This window comes from Gobio gobio (genome assembly GCF_949357685.1).
Source record: "Gobio gobio genome assembly, chromosome: 24".
NCBI classification, from domain to species: Eukaryota; Metazoa; Chordata; class Actinopteri; order Cypriniformes; family Gobionidae; genus Gobio; species Gobio gobio.
In genome coordinates, this window is record NC_137120.1 from 5584175 (window position 1) to 5599328 (window position 15154).

The following is a 15154-nucleotide window of genomic DNA, read 5'->3' on the forward strand; positions in this document are numbered from 1 at the left end:
CGCAGAGTTGTTCCAAATCCTGGCCCGTCATTCACATTGTTTTCCATTAAATGACACAATTTGTCTCAAAACGTTATTAATGTATTATGATTTCACCGTAAGCTGCTAAGAGTAAGTATAGGCATTTTTCTGTATTTTACTTTCTGTGTAAAATCTGTGTGACTATGGAAAGATATAGGCTAATATAGATTGCCCTTTCTGTTTCCGTTCGACATCGATGCCACTTTATTAATTCTTGAAGTGATTTTTTTTTGTTGCCTGTATGGTGATTAGATTCATGCATTGCTGGCTTGTGCATGCGTCTGGTGTGCGGCATGGTGCGTCCTGCACTTGAACTGACAAATACACATAGGCCTAAAGGTATGCCAAAAATAGCGTGTATTATAGTTAACACAGTAGGCTATATCTTAACCGAATGTAGGCTAAGCAGTTGACACATTAAAGGATCGCATTTAAAAATAAAACAATCACGTTGTTCATTCTAAATGCAGTATTGTTTCTGCATCTTAATATTCATGATTTTTAAATGCGATCTGCTGAACTCTAAAATTTTTAAATACACATAGAGTCTGTATTCCAATCACTCAACATAATAAATGTAATAAAACATGGAGAAACTCTTGAACCTCAGAGTGAGAAAACTTTATTGATAAAGGCAAGCAAATACATATGACAGATATACAGCAGTATTAGTAAAGTGAGTCTCTATATTATATTTTTTGTATATGAGAGAAATATAATCAAAGCCTTACAAATATAATATATATATTTTTTTTAATCTGACACTGAAAGTGAGCAGGAGCTCAAATAATCATCAGTATTTATTATGACAAAAACACACTTGAAGAACCTTTAAAGTTCAGTGTTCTGCTCAATACTTCCTGAAAAGATGAACATATAAAGCGATAAGTTAATACATTTCACAAATATTAATATATGTAAAATAAGTTTGTGAGAAACGACAATCAATCATGTACCTGATGTGTGAATATGAGCTTGATCTCTTTCAGCTCTTCTGGATCTGATGTCATAAACCACAAGAATGACAGTAGCCACGCCCACCAGAGCAGAGAGGACCAATCGGATCAGAGCTTCAGTGGAACCACAACAGTGGGCAGAGTCTGAGGAATAAAAACATCAAACTGAGATCAGCTCAGTCAATAAACGCTAATATCAGCGCTGACATCAACTAATATCAGCCGTGCTGCCGTACCTGCACATGTGGGACAGAGTTGAGTGATGTCCAGATGTTGAGTCTGGTGGCTGATGGGATTGTTCAGCACACAGCTGTAGGTGTTTTTATCCTGATATTCCACCTCCAGAGGTAGAGAGAGACTGATGCTGAGATCAGACACACTGATGTTGGACAATGAACTGTTTCCTTTGTACCAGGAGAGAGTCACATGACTCACATTCACCACTGAACACACCAATGAACAATATGAGGAGGATGATGATGATGATGATGATGATGATGATGATGATGATGATGATGATGATGATGATGATGATGAAGGACATTGTGAAGAGTCACTGCTGATGACAGGAACAGGCAGACGACGAGCTGGAAAACATGAGAGAATAAAGAGAAATGAGGATGATGAAGATATTCAAGCAGACGAGGAAGAAACATCGAGAGGAACCAAAACTGATCACAAGTAGAGCATTTTAACTAATTAGCCATAATTAGATACTTCTTTAGATCTAGCTGTATAAATAAAAAAAGATGAACTGATATTTAACTCACCATAGACAGTGAGACAAAAAAAAGATGGCCTCCTGAAAGGCGTGCTATGAAGGCTGTTATGTTGTTTATAACATCCAGTGTGTTCAGTTGTGATGTTTGTGATGGTCAGAGATCCAGTTTGTTTGTCCAGCTTCAGTCTGTCTCTGAATCTCCCATCAAGAACATCATCATATACAGTGAAGCTGTCAGCCTGTTTATTGATTTCCGCTAATAAAGCACTTTCAAACCTCCATTGAATCTCATCACCAGCCATTTCAGTACTATCAGAGTCTAGAGTGACTGAATCTCCCTCCTTCACTGGCACTGAATCATCAAACACACAGAACATGGTTTGTCACAGATAAACAGATTATGATGGTTTATGAATTAATTTAAATTTAAATGAAATAAATATCATAAAACAACAAAAAGAAACAGAATGGTGTATGAATTCATTTCACTTTTGTCATTAAAACTTACCAATGACATTGAGATAGAAATTAACAGTCATAGAGTTGGCCCATAGTTTATAATCTCCTTCATGATCAGGTCTGATGTTTGTGATGGTCAGAGATCCAGTTTGATTGTCCAGCTTCAGTCTGTCTCTGAATCTCCCATCAAGAACATCATCATATACAGTGAAGCTGTCGGCCGGTTTATTGATTTCAGCGATTACAGTGTATTCAAACTCCCACTGAATCTCATCATCATCCTTCAGTTCAGTGAGACCAGAGTTTAGAGTGACTGAATCTCCCTCCTTCACTGATATTTGAACTGTATCACAAACACAAACACACACACACACACACACACACACACACACACACACACACACACACACACACACACACACACACACACACACACACACACACACACACACACACACACACACACACACACACACACACACACACACACACACACACACACACACACACACAACACACACACACACACACACACACACACACACACACACACACACACACACACGGAGAACAAACAGAAACAGGGTTCAACACAGATTAAGACAGTCATTTACAAAAGTAAATGGTTTGAAACTAAAATTTGAATTGAATATCATTAAACAACAAAAGCAAAATGGAGTTTGTATTAATAATTGAATATTTGTGCTGATTAAAATATAAAACAGGTGAAACTGATATTTAACTCACCAATGACAGTGAGAGTATAAGACTGTCTCCTTCTGTTGAACTGTCGTTTATAACGTCCAGCATGTTTCATCGTGATGTTTGTGATGGTCAGAGATCCAGTTCGTTTGTCCAGCTTCAGTCTGTCTCTGAATCTCCCGTCAAGAACACCATCATATACAGTGAATTTTTCGGCCCATTTAAAGATTTCAGCTATGTTAGTGTCTCCAAACTGCCACAGAATCTGATCATCATTCTTCAGTTCAGTAAGACAGTCGAGAGTGACTGAATCTCCCTCAATCACTGACTTCATTTCAACATAATCACCAAACACACCTGAAGAACAGAGTTTTTCACAGATTAAAGCTTTAAAATCACTTGATGTTGGTTTGATGAAGCTTCACTATCTATCTATCTATCTATCTATCTATCTATCTATCTATCTATCTATCTATCTATCTATCTATCTATCTATCTATCTATCTATCTATCTATCTATCTATCTATCTATCTATCTATCTATCTATCTATCTATCTATCTATCTATCTATCTATCTATCTATCTATCTATCTATCTATCTATCTATCTACAGTTTCAATGTTGATTTTGAGCATTTGCTTATGACTTTTGTTTGAGGGGGAATTAGTGGAACTTTTGTTGGCCTCTAAGGACTCTTATTATGATGTGCCTAACAATAAGAAGGGAATGGCAGCCATTTTAAAAGTTGTGTGTTTGGGGAGGTGGCATGGGCGAGACACACGGATGGTTTGGAGAAACGCTGGCTATCGTGTATGTCGGATTGCAGTTATTTGTGTGTGTTTTTAATCACATTTCTTTAGTGATGAGCAGACCGAGGGTTTGTGAAACACTGAAACAGTTGAAGCAAATGTACCGTATTGTGTCGAAGCTTCGAATCTGACACCTGTCTCCACGACGACCCCTGCTGGTCAGAACAGTGTAAATGCAACAAACCCCAGGCCAACCATACATTATAACACCTTTTACAAATGCAATTAACTAATCATCTAATAAAATGAAATATTAAAGGACAACTCCAGTGAAAAATGAACCTAGGGGTAATTAACACATGGTTACCGAGTAGATCGTTCTCTGGGATGCGTTTTCATGAAAATCGAATGTAAAGAGTTTTATCTCTAAATACAAATTAGCTTATAACGCTAGATGGGGCATAGAATAAGTAAATCGCTAGGTAATACCACTAACAAGGCTCAAAATAGCCTCACACTAACACGGTAGCATAATGAGGGTCCCTAAATGCAAACCGAAGCATTGAGAACTTTGTAAGTGTACAAACAGTTTAATAAGAAGATACTTTATAAAGACAGTACATTAAGCATATACAGACAGGAGCCATCTTGGAAAACAGTCTCGACAAGTCGAGCCACGGTTAAATAATCCGCCATCTCTTTAGTGTGTATCCATTGAAAGCACTAGTCTCTGTTGCGTTCAGTTTTTAAAAAAAATATTTTTATTTATTTATTTTCTCTGTTGTGTTCAGTGCTTTCTTCCGGAAACAACGGACCATATGAGATTCCAAGTCACAGTTCATTACTTAGCACAGCGTTCGTGGCTCGACTTGTCGAGACTGTTTTCCAAGATGGCTCCTCTCTGTATACGCGTAATGTACTGTCTTTATAAAGTATCTTCTTATTAAACTGTTTGTACACTTACAAAGTTCTCAATGCTTCGGTTTGCATGTAGGGACCCTCATTATGCTACCGTGTTAGTGTGAGGCTATTTTGAGCCTTGTTAGTGGTATTAACTAGCGATTTAATTTGACTTATTCTATGCCCCATATACTAGCGTTATAAGCTAATCTGTTTTTAGAGATAAAACTCTTTACATTCGGTTTTCATGAAAACGCATCCCAGAGAACGATCTACTCGGTAACCATACAACAAACTAAAGCCTGTAAGCAGTAAGAGTATAGAGGGTTTTATTCCTGGATCTAATGGAGAAAAATGAGATATCTATAACATGTCCTATGAAATTTCAGAGGAAGAATAAAAAAAAAAACAATTAAAAGGAGAGAAGGTGATTAAAGCTACCCGCTTATGAAAGACCTCCTTTGAGATGTTATAAGTGTCAGAGGTTTGGGCACATAGCAACAGTATGAAGAGGAAAACCTAGATGTGGAAATTGTAGTGAAGAGTGTGAAAGCCAGACTAAATGCTGTAATTGTGGGGGAAATCATGTGGCTGCATTCAAAGGGTGTCCCTATCATGAAAAGGCTAAGTTAGTGAAGAGAGTAAGAGACGAGAGCAGATGAACACCTGATGATCAAAAAGAAGGCATTTTTAATTTTGGCCTTCTTTTCAGAAGCAGTGTGGAGACTTAAATAGTTGGCAAAGAATAAGTCAGATGTTGCAAGAGAGGGGATTGCAGTAGCAGATAAATCTCTCAAGATTAAAGATATTCAACCAGAGATGTTGTATAAGTATATGCACAGGGCCGGCTCTGTAAATCTGGGGGCCCTAAGCAGGATAATTTTGGGGCCCTGCCTTGCAGTGAATAATGGAGTTTTGCACCGCAAACCAGCAACTGTATACAATCTAACACTTACACATTTCATCTGTATATCTTTTAACATGATTGCCTACAATTATTTTACTGCTTATTAAAGTACACTCACTGAAACAGTAAAAGTAAAGATTATAGATTTGCAAATTTAAGGTCAATTTGTTGTAAACAAATAAATATTAATAATTTAGCATTAACAATATATAGCTAACTTACAACATTAGCCATAGTGGTATGCGGCTCGCTATGCTCTACTGAAGCAGCAGTAGAGTCACCTCCTCCAGCTGTTGAGATTACAATATAATTAATAATAAATACAGTATGCAGAGTAGATAAAACACATTCATTTTAAATTAATATTAAAGTACAATTAGACAACATAGTGAATTATGATTATAAAACTAAATTTTTTATTGGCAAGAGGAAAATTAGCTATGTTGAAGTTGCGCACAAAACTATTCAAAAGAAAGGCAGTGGGAAATATTTACTTGTGTCAGCCTCATGAAATGTTTCTCCACGACCACCAAAATATTTAAGAATGGCTCCTCCTGAGAAAGTGACATTTAGTTTTTTACAATTATGTTAAGGGTAAATTAAAAGAAATCCAATGTTAAATTATATTATTTAATTATTGGTTGATTAACTCTTACATACTGTTCATATTTTAAACCTTCACAGCATGGAGTGAGATATTTTTTTACCTTTTATGATTACATACAGTAATACATTCACTGTAAAAAAAAAAATCAGGTGCCCAATTGAAAATTTTCTAGTGAGCGATCACATCTAAAATTTTCAGTTGGCCAAATTTAATTTCTTGAAATTTAATTGAATTAAAATGCATCAATTCACATTAATTCAATTTGGCCAACTGAAAAATTTAGATGTGATCGCTCACTAGAAAATTTTCAATTGGGGACCTGCTTTTTTTTACAGTGTTCTTTACTAAAATTGACCACAAATCCATTTTGCTTTTAGGTGTCTTGTATCGATCATCATTCAATAATGTTTCAGAGAGGACACTGTGTTTTCTTTAGGTTTAAATGGTCTGGGCGATTTAGCTTAACAATAGCCTATATAAAATATTTCATAATAGTATATAGATTAATATTTATTAATAATCTTTAATTGCCTATTCAATTAAGACCATAAGAAAAAGCTTGTATTTAACCGCTTTATTTTAAACTTCATTTTGATTTTGACTGTCAAATGATTGCTCTTTCTCTTCCTATTACTTTCTTTCTCTCGAATGTTCTTAAACTATTTTTTTATTGTAATAAGCGTCTATTGAGACAAAGATTTTTCGTTTTTTTCTTTCCCAGAACTAGTGTAGGTCATGTAACGTTAACTGTTAAAAAGAAAATACATTCATAGGAGGTGGGTCTGTCTCTACACGTTCTGTAGCCCAGAGCTGGGGCCGACGGCTGGACCATAGCGCAAGCAATGTTGATTCAGCATAATCGACGGACAGCTAACGTTATGCTGCGTTCACACCAAACGCAAATAGAGTGTCTGGCGCGAGTGATTTGATTTCAATGTTAAGTCAATGGAAAGGCGCGTTGACGCGCGTCTAGAGGTCCCGCGGCGCGGAAGGCGCTTTTCGCGCGGTGCGAATGACGCGAATTGAGCGTCTTGCGTGATAAACTGCGGCGACGCTGGCGAGTGCAATCTGTAGTTAGGGGGCCCCCTAGTGGCGGCGGGGCCCTAAGCAGCCGCTTAGTTCGCTTATAGGGAGAGCCGGCTCTGTATATGCATGAAGGATTATCAGGGAGTCAGCAGGTTCTTATCAGGCAGGGGAGGGACTGTTAAGTATATATTTATCTGTATGCTATATGTTTTATGTTCTGCAATGGAATGTTAGAAGACTAGTAGCCAATGTTCAAGAATTCAAGAGATTTATTGATGCATTTGTTGAAAAACCTGACTTGATATGTGTTCAGGAGTCAGGGCATAAACCTTGTTAAGATTTTGTTATACCAGGATATGAAAGTTTAAGAGCAGACCAAATAAATAGGGTTGGAGGTGGGTTTGCCACTTTTTTATTAAAAATGGGGTACATTATAGAATAGTAGAGATCAGCATAGAGCTTGAATGTATGATTGTTATAGTATGGACTGAGCAGGGAAGGATTTCTCCCATTGGGGAAGTGTCCTTAAACGGGGGTACACACGCTGCAAAATTGACGCCGTGTGGACCGCAGTTCGTGATGGGGAGGAGGTCCCGTGCCTCTGGCCCCCTAGGGGCCCCGCAGCGGGGGCCCGACCGTCCCTGTGCAGAACTGCCCCCTGGCGCAGTTCGGGCTGTGGCCACAGGGTGGCAGCACCAAGTCCCAATGCTTGCCTTTTCGTTTGGTGCAGAATAGGTTTTGGCTTGGGGTCCACGGAGTGCGCGTTTTGTCTGCTTTTGGCCTTTTTCGCCCCCACCCCCTGTCCCGCCTCCAGCCTCCAGCCATTGGCCGACGTAGCAGGATGGGGCAGGGATGTCCATGGAGTGCGCATTTGTCCCCTTTCGTCCTATTTCACCCCTTGTCCCGCCTCCAGCCCCCAGCCATTGGCCCCCCTCCATGGGGTCCTTTACCCAGGTCGACCTCCAGGGTCGCAGGCGAATATGACCATGGCTGGGGAGGGTGAGCCTTCCTTGGCTTGGCTGAGAGCGGCGGAGGGGGTGGAAGTCGGACTCTGTTTGGATCTTTGGACTTTTCACATCCTCCATAGGCTCCGAAACTCAAATGGCTATAACTCCGCGACCAAGCTGCTTAGAAGCACTAAACTCGGGTCAAAGTAAGGTCTCTAGGGGCCTCTCAAACACGCCCTAGCCCGAGCTTCTAGCACCCCTACGGTCCGAGATACAGGGCCCAACAGGAAAGGGTGCGCTTCGGAAGGAAAGGTCCCAGAGGGGGTGTCAAAATGTCCTTTCCGAGATAAAGGCAGTTTTGTCCAAAAGTCCCTTATGTATAACCAGGTGTATCTCGGGACTCAAGCTGACTTGGAGCTCCAAACTCCGGGCTTGGAGAGAGGCCATAGGGCCCCTTCTAACCCCACCGTCCCCAGCTCCTGTGACCTTCCAGTTCCGAGATATGACCATTTCCAGTCAAGGTTTGACCGGGTGTATCTTGGAAACCAAGCCGACTTGGAGCTCCAAACTCTGGTGTAGGGAGGTACCCATGGGACCCCCATGACCCCAGAGTATGGAGCCCCAAGACAGCTTGGCTTTGGAGTTATGGAGTTGGTCTACGATGGGTCTTTGACCGGGGGTATCTCGGAAACCAAGCCGACTTGGAGCTCCATACTCTGGGTTCCATATTGGACCAACTGTGGTGCATCCCACCTGTGATCTATTCGACAGGGCCCCTGTATGCAGTCCGTGTACTGTTCAATTTTAGGCTAATGATGCATAATTAATAGCTGTAATGTACATCACTGTGTTGTATTGCGTCCCGTGCGGTGTACAGTTGATTTTACCTCATAAAACCACTGTAAATATGATATTGTCCACTTACTGCATACAGGGACCCTGTCGAATAAGTTACAAGTGTACCTTATGAAGTTTCCTAAAATCAAACAAAAAGTTTATGAGAATTCATCCGCTGAAGATTAGGCAGGAATGGGACACTTTAGGCTATTTGCGGAAAAAAAAGAAGATTAGGTAGTCAGGGGGCACTTTTGGCTACTGATGGACAAAAGGATGAAGATTAGGCAGGAATGGGACACTTTTGGCTACTGATGGACAAAAGGATGAAGATTAGGCAGGAATGGGACACTTATGGCTGCTCGTGGAAAAAAGGATAAAGATTAGGCAGTCAGGGGGCACTTTTGGCTACTCGTGGACAAAAGGATGAAGATTAGGCAGGAAGGGGACAATTTAGGCATTTCATAGACAAGAGGAAGACTACGGTAAGGAATAAGCAGTCAGGGGTCACTTTTGGTTACTCATGGACAAAAGGATGAAGATTAGGCAGGAAGGGGACAATTTCCACGCACTGCTTAGATTCCCTTACTATAGTTTATTATTATAACAGGACTGCAGTTAGAGGAAGAAAACTGGAAGGAATAATGGCTAAAGTTGAGCTACTAGTGATTTGGACTGGGGATTTTAATGCACACAGCGGAATTTGGGGGAGTAGTACTTGAGATAGAAACGGTTCAGTCCTGGAGGATTTTGTAAGGATTTTCGTCGTCCCAATGACGGTTAAGTGGATGAAGGTTTCTGCGTGTTCAGTCTTTTCAGCGTGGCAAATTAATTGTAATTCCATTTTATCATGACCTCGAATTTAGGTTAGAAGGCCGATTGGTATGTATAATAGTTTAACTACACATTTGATCATTCTGATTAACCCTTTGTTGAAATTATCACTGCATGAAAAGTGGGATTTTCGTCAGTATGTGGCACTGTAGATTGCCGTGAAACTTCAGGTTTATGACTGTGCACGGCAATTTGCAGGCAACACCGAAAACTGCCGTAAATTGTCGGAAATTGACGTGGGCCTTGCTTGGCAGTTGTCCCCCCATGACCCCCCCTCCCCTTAATTCTAGGGGAGGCTTTAACATGTAAATGAACATGCTGTGAGCTACACAAATGCAAATCAGAGTAGCAGCAGGGGGAGTTTTATCTAGGTTCTGAATTTTTTTAACTAAAACATTTTAAGTTAAATGTACTCGTTTTAGTTCACATTACTAAATTTTTAGGGCAACCAGTTTGCTCCAATTTTTTAAGTAGATTCAATTTGTCCGGGCGGCATTGTTGACGGGGTGTCTGGATGGATTGTGCGGCCACCGGCCTCTCGCAGCCTGGAGCTCGCCGAACTCTGTGCCACTTTGCAATCCAGATTAGAGGCGATACCGAAATACTGGGCAGATCACCATATACGCCTGTGTTTCCCGAATGTGTTGGGCGCTTCTTTTTGACGTTTTTGGAGGACAACATAAGAGACATTACTGCTGCACTGTACATAGTTGTGTGTTTAACAATAAAGCTCTTTCTTTGAATAAACTGCTGTGTGTTTATAAATGAAGCTCTTTCTTTGAATAAACGGCACGGTCCGGGCACATTTTCCCATATATTCCTTGATGGTATGAATAGTGTAGTTCATAGCACAATAACATTAATATAAAACATAAATTATTACAACATAAATTATATATTTATTATTATTATTATTGGGGTTTACATTTACAATGAGCAACGGGTGACCAATAATGATTGGTTTGCAGTGATCTGCCAACCAATCACAAGGGATTTTTCTTGTTTAAAAGTAGTGGCTTCAGCCAATACTGAGTGAGTAAATTCCCGTTGACTCTCTGGTTTCGCTGCTGTTCATATGCTAATTAGATGCGTCGCACCTCTGTGCTGTCTCAGCGGGGGGCTCTCCACCTACGTCATGGTTCGTATGCGACAATTTGTGGCACAGACGAACGCGACGTTTGCCGCCTCTAAATTGTCAAAAACTGCCAAAAATTGGGGAGATTTCCGGGAGTCTACAGGCGTTTACAGGGTCGAAAATCCCACTTTTCATGCAGTGTATACCTGTTCATCCGGATCCCAATAACACTTTGAGTCTCGCACCGGCCGGATTATGATCTCTTTATCACAAACTCGCCAGTCTTGGTAGACAGAGGCGAATAACTGATATCCTAGACGGCCATGCTATACATTGCTCAATCTAGAATATTTTTTATTCAGTACCCATAGATCTGAACTCACTTAATTAATGCAAGACTATTGTAACGGGGTATGTTCATATGGGAAGAAGGAGGCTGGAACTGGCGAGCGCTCAAAAGACTTTAATAAATAAATAAACGAAATGAAAGTTAAAACGGACGAATGCTGCACACGCATAATAAAATGTAAACCAAACAACATAAAGTCCAGGCCTGTCCTCTCTCGTCCTTCACTGTCGTCGCTCATCCTTTTATGCTTCCGAGCTCCTACGTGAGAGAATTCGAGACTGGTGTGATGCGCAGATGGCGCTCATCTCTAATCACGCACCGGCCTCGCAACGCTCACTCACGGCTCTGGCCCACCCTGCTTGTCACAGTGATTTTAACAGATACAAAATGATTACCATAAAAAGGCCTAACATATAGCATAGTGTTGTATTTTAATATGAATAAAAATGTTTATGTTTAAAATGTGCTTTTATGCTCAAACAAGTCATAGGATCAGTGTTTTTAACCAATCAATGTCAATTAGTTTGTTCAACCAATCCTTTAAGCTCATTACCATGTGATGAGTGAAATAAGTGCTTTCCTCGCTGTCTTTTAATTAAAACAGCCATCAATCATAGAGTAGAGATGGACGTATGAAATTGGTTAACAAGACCCCCATCTAAAATTTTGGTGCATCACTTGACACTAGAACATTTTGCACAGGTGTCTGAGATCCAATTTTCACGATCAGGGAAGTTTGGGACTGGAAACATGCCTTATGAACAGAAAAGGGATTGGAAAAGCATGCTAGGTCAAAAGAGCTCACTAAGAGGAGACCAGGATGCATTTAGTAGCTTGTCCGATGGTGGCAGTGGGCTATTTTTATCCCTCTTCGAGTACATCCTCAGACAAGTGGAACTGAAAAATGCTGTCCAAACAATTCCCTGTAATGCAGCTTACACTTGCCAAGAAATCCAGAATCAGGTCATTGAAATAAGGTGCACTTTAGTTACAGAAGAAAAAAAGTTATTATCAGAGAAGTAGGGGGGTGCATTTTATACAGTCAAAGTTGATGAAACCAGAAACCCAACAGGGGCCTAAAATGTCTGCATTGTGATTCGATATGTTGATGACAACTTTGAGTTTAAAGAACGTCTTGTATCTGTCGCACCGCAGCTCACGGAGACGCTACAAACAGAACAGAAATGATTATCACAGAGCTCACAAAGGCCGCTTCTGTCGGGAAAACATGGAGGCATACAAAAACACTTCCTCACACACACTGTTTTAATCACAAACTACATCTAGTGGTTGCTCATGTGCTGTCGACTCAAAGTGAAATTCAATACTTTTACAGAGTTTGTGATCTACTTTACAAGTTCATCAGAAAGCCCACAATTGCCGTTCCTGTGCGAGATGCTAAAACGTCTCTTGGATCAGCAGCTGTCTAGACACAGTTTGTGTTATTCTGAAGTTCCTGGGAGATATACATTCGTTGTTGGCGGACGTAAGTAATGATCGAGCTCATGGCACAGACATTCATGTTGAGGCTACAGGACTGGTGCGATCAGTGACAGAACCAAACTTCAGCTTTATTGCTTTTATGGTACACAAGATACTGAGACTTCTTGACCAGCAAACAAAACACTTCAAGCTGAAAACACTGATTTACTCGCGGCCATTAAGTTTGTAAACTGCACAGCTGATTGTGTTCAAAATATTTGATCGGAGCAAGAGTTCAATGAACTTCGAAGAATCAGCAACTTGATAAAACTCATTTTTGAGCCTTGAGTTAGAAATGCACAAATGAGCGAAAGCACAGCAGAAGTTCAATGCTGATGTCTCCAACTCTATTAGTTGTACTATTTTTTTGTAAAAATTATATATGGATATATACCTTTATGCAGCATTGTGGTCTGTAGTGAATTCGTAAATTATATTGTGCACTTAATTGCAATTGTTTCCAGGATTACGTGTTGCTGAAGTCTCCCTTATATACAAATTTGATATAAATATGTCACCTGCTGAGTTTGGATTTTTCTGTCAGTGTGAGTTTGCCCACCCTTAGCATTTAAATGCCCCTCTATCAGTATTGGCCTGTAACAGTGAATGTCTGAGTAATTTAACCAGTCATTTATCAGATGGTACCAGAACAGAAGCAACCAAAGCAACCATATAAAAAATATATTTAAAACTCACCATCCAGACACCAGAAACACAAACAGAGCAAAACAGTCCAAAGCATCTTCAATGGATTCAGTCCACAAATATGAAAAAAAACAAACTCTTCAAAACTGCTTCAGTAATAAAATGACAGATGTACTGATGTGGAGTAAAGATGTGCTCTGTAGTAAAGTGAAGTGAAACTCGACCTTCATCTAAAATAACTGCCTATTTATTCAGTTTTAATGCATGTGACCATCCAGCTCTTTATTTCCGATAATTCACCTTCTGAACTTTTGTCACTTTGAGCTCCAATTGCCTCAACTTCTTGTAAGTCAAATGTGTCATTTTCTAACAGAAATAAACTGACCCATGAAGCAACAGTTTGATCTTGTCATGAGATCCTGTGAGTGTTTGGCTCTGCTCTCTCCGCTCTCTCCGCTGTCTTCAGGACGATTGTTCTTAATTTCTTATCAAATGTCTCAATTGTTTCTCCTCTCAGACTGATTTCAGAGTTTCTCTAATGGCTTTATGGAGCAGGAACAGATTACCTGCTACAACTGTGTATGAAAGTGTTCTCTGATATCTTCATATGATTAATATTCATCCACTATGGATAACGACACTGCTGTGATGCTCTAAATGCTCACTTTGTTCAGAGTGAACATCACATTAGTGAGATGCTCACACAAAAACACTGAGAGACTGTGCAACAATTTCTCACACGGCTTCACGAGTTCACACTTACATATAATTTATAGAGAGTAAATTTAAATGCGTATTTGGCGTGCTGTCCGGGGGGAGGGCTTCGAGCTCGGACTTGGCCTGAACCTAGAGTCCCCTCCCCCCCCCCATGTATGTAAGTGGTATAGAATTAAAAGTGTGGAGAAGGGGTGGTGGAGGGATGTGATAAACTGTCAAGGAATGGAGGTAAGACTGCTGCGTATATATACCTCTTATTGTTGATTAGCTGAGTGCTCTCCGCTTGTGTCAATTATCTGAAAGTGCTCCTGCCAAACCTTGTTAATAAAACATAATTTAGACAAGCTGCTAAAGACTGTGACTGTGTTTCTTACGAGTTACGAGAGGCTGTTTTGAGCAAATGCTTGGATATGAGGTGGGCAAATAAAGCAATAATTCGATAATTCACTCAATTTAAAGCACATAAAAAGCTGTCAGTCATCTCAGACTCAGTTCATTGCGTTCTCCAAAGTTTCATTATGTACATCGTGTCTACACTTACGTGATCATACAGAAATCAGCACTGAAGCGTTTTGAGCAGTGAGTGGATTCTGACTAAGTCAAGCACCTCTGCCATTGTGTTCAAGAAATCAACAGATGTCTGTGATTGGCTACATTGCTCAACTCTGCATACATGTTGTACAATAGACACCCTTTGACCGCTTTGAGTTTTTCCTCCGTTTAAAAAAAATCTCTGTCCAAATGAAACCGCTAAAACACACTATGAAGCGCTGTCAAGAGCACGCCAAACCAACATGTGGCCATATAACCCTAACTGTAAAGCCATGTTGGCCAATCAGAAGCCTGAAAAAAGGTTATTACTGGTTCCGGTAGGTGTCGAACAAAGGAGATACCAGCACGCACTCTGACGTCACAAAACAAAATCTCTGGTTTCACTGGCTACACGACAACACCGCAACCAGAGTTTCTGAAAATCTTCACCCTGTCAGGAGTTTACAAAAAGGTTCAGATTCAGTGACCAGATACTGCGTTTGCATGTGGACAGGCGGCCAAACCGCATGGAAAAAGCTGCGGTTTTGAAAATCGTGTGGACAGGGCGATCTCCATGTCTGGAATCTCCATGTCTGGTCCCTGGATTGGATGAGAAGGAACTTTGACGTCTATCACCAGCTGTGGTGAATACATTCACTCAGGCTAGAGCCTCCTCTACAAGGCTGTTATA

At 40.3% G+C, this 15154-nt stretch overlaps 1 protein-coding gene across 1 annotated transcript; it reads right to left on the reverse strand.

Annotated features, from left to right (window-relative positions):
- Positions 1-629: 629 nt before the first annotated feature.
- Positions 630-13443, reverse strand: LOC307120110 (uncharacterized protein). Its single transcript, XM_079806977.1, has 7 exons — positions 13267-13443; positions 2905-3216; positions 2207-2500; positions 1748-2050; positions 1214-1564; positions 978-1121; positions 630-881 (listed from the first exon to the last, which is right to left on the reverse strand). The coding sequence occupies exons 1-7, from the start codon at positions 13310-13312 to the stop codon at positions 853-855; spliced, it is 1479 nt and encodes a 492-aa protein (XP_079663103.1). The 5' UTR covers positions 13313-13443; the 3' UTR covers positions 630-852.
- Between the last annotated feature and the right edge of the window lie 1711 nt (positions 13444-15154).

What these genes read in the sequence shown, in the direction of transcription:
- LOC307120110 (XM_079806977.1), bottom strand. Translation starts at nt 13,312, where the DNA reads ATGCTTTGGACTGTTTTGCTCTGTTTGTGTTTCTGGTGTCTGGATG. An exon ending in TTTCTATCTCAATGTCATTG is followed by an intron (nt 2,051 to 2,206) that starts GTAAGTTTTAAT and finishes TTGATGATTCAG; the next exon opens with TGCCAGTGAAGGAGGGAGAT. An exon ending in TTTTTGTCTCACTGTCTATG is followed by an intron (nt 1,565 to 1,747) that starts GTGAGTTAAATA and finishes CATGTTTTCCAG; the next exon opens with CTCGTCGTCTGCCTGTTCCT.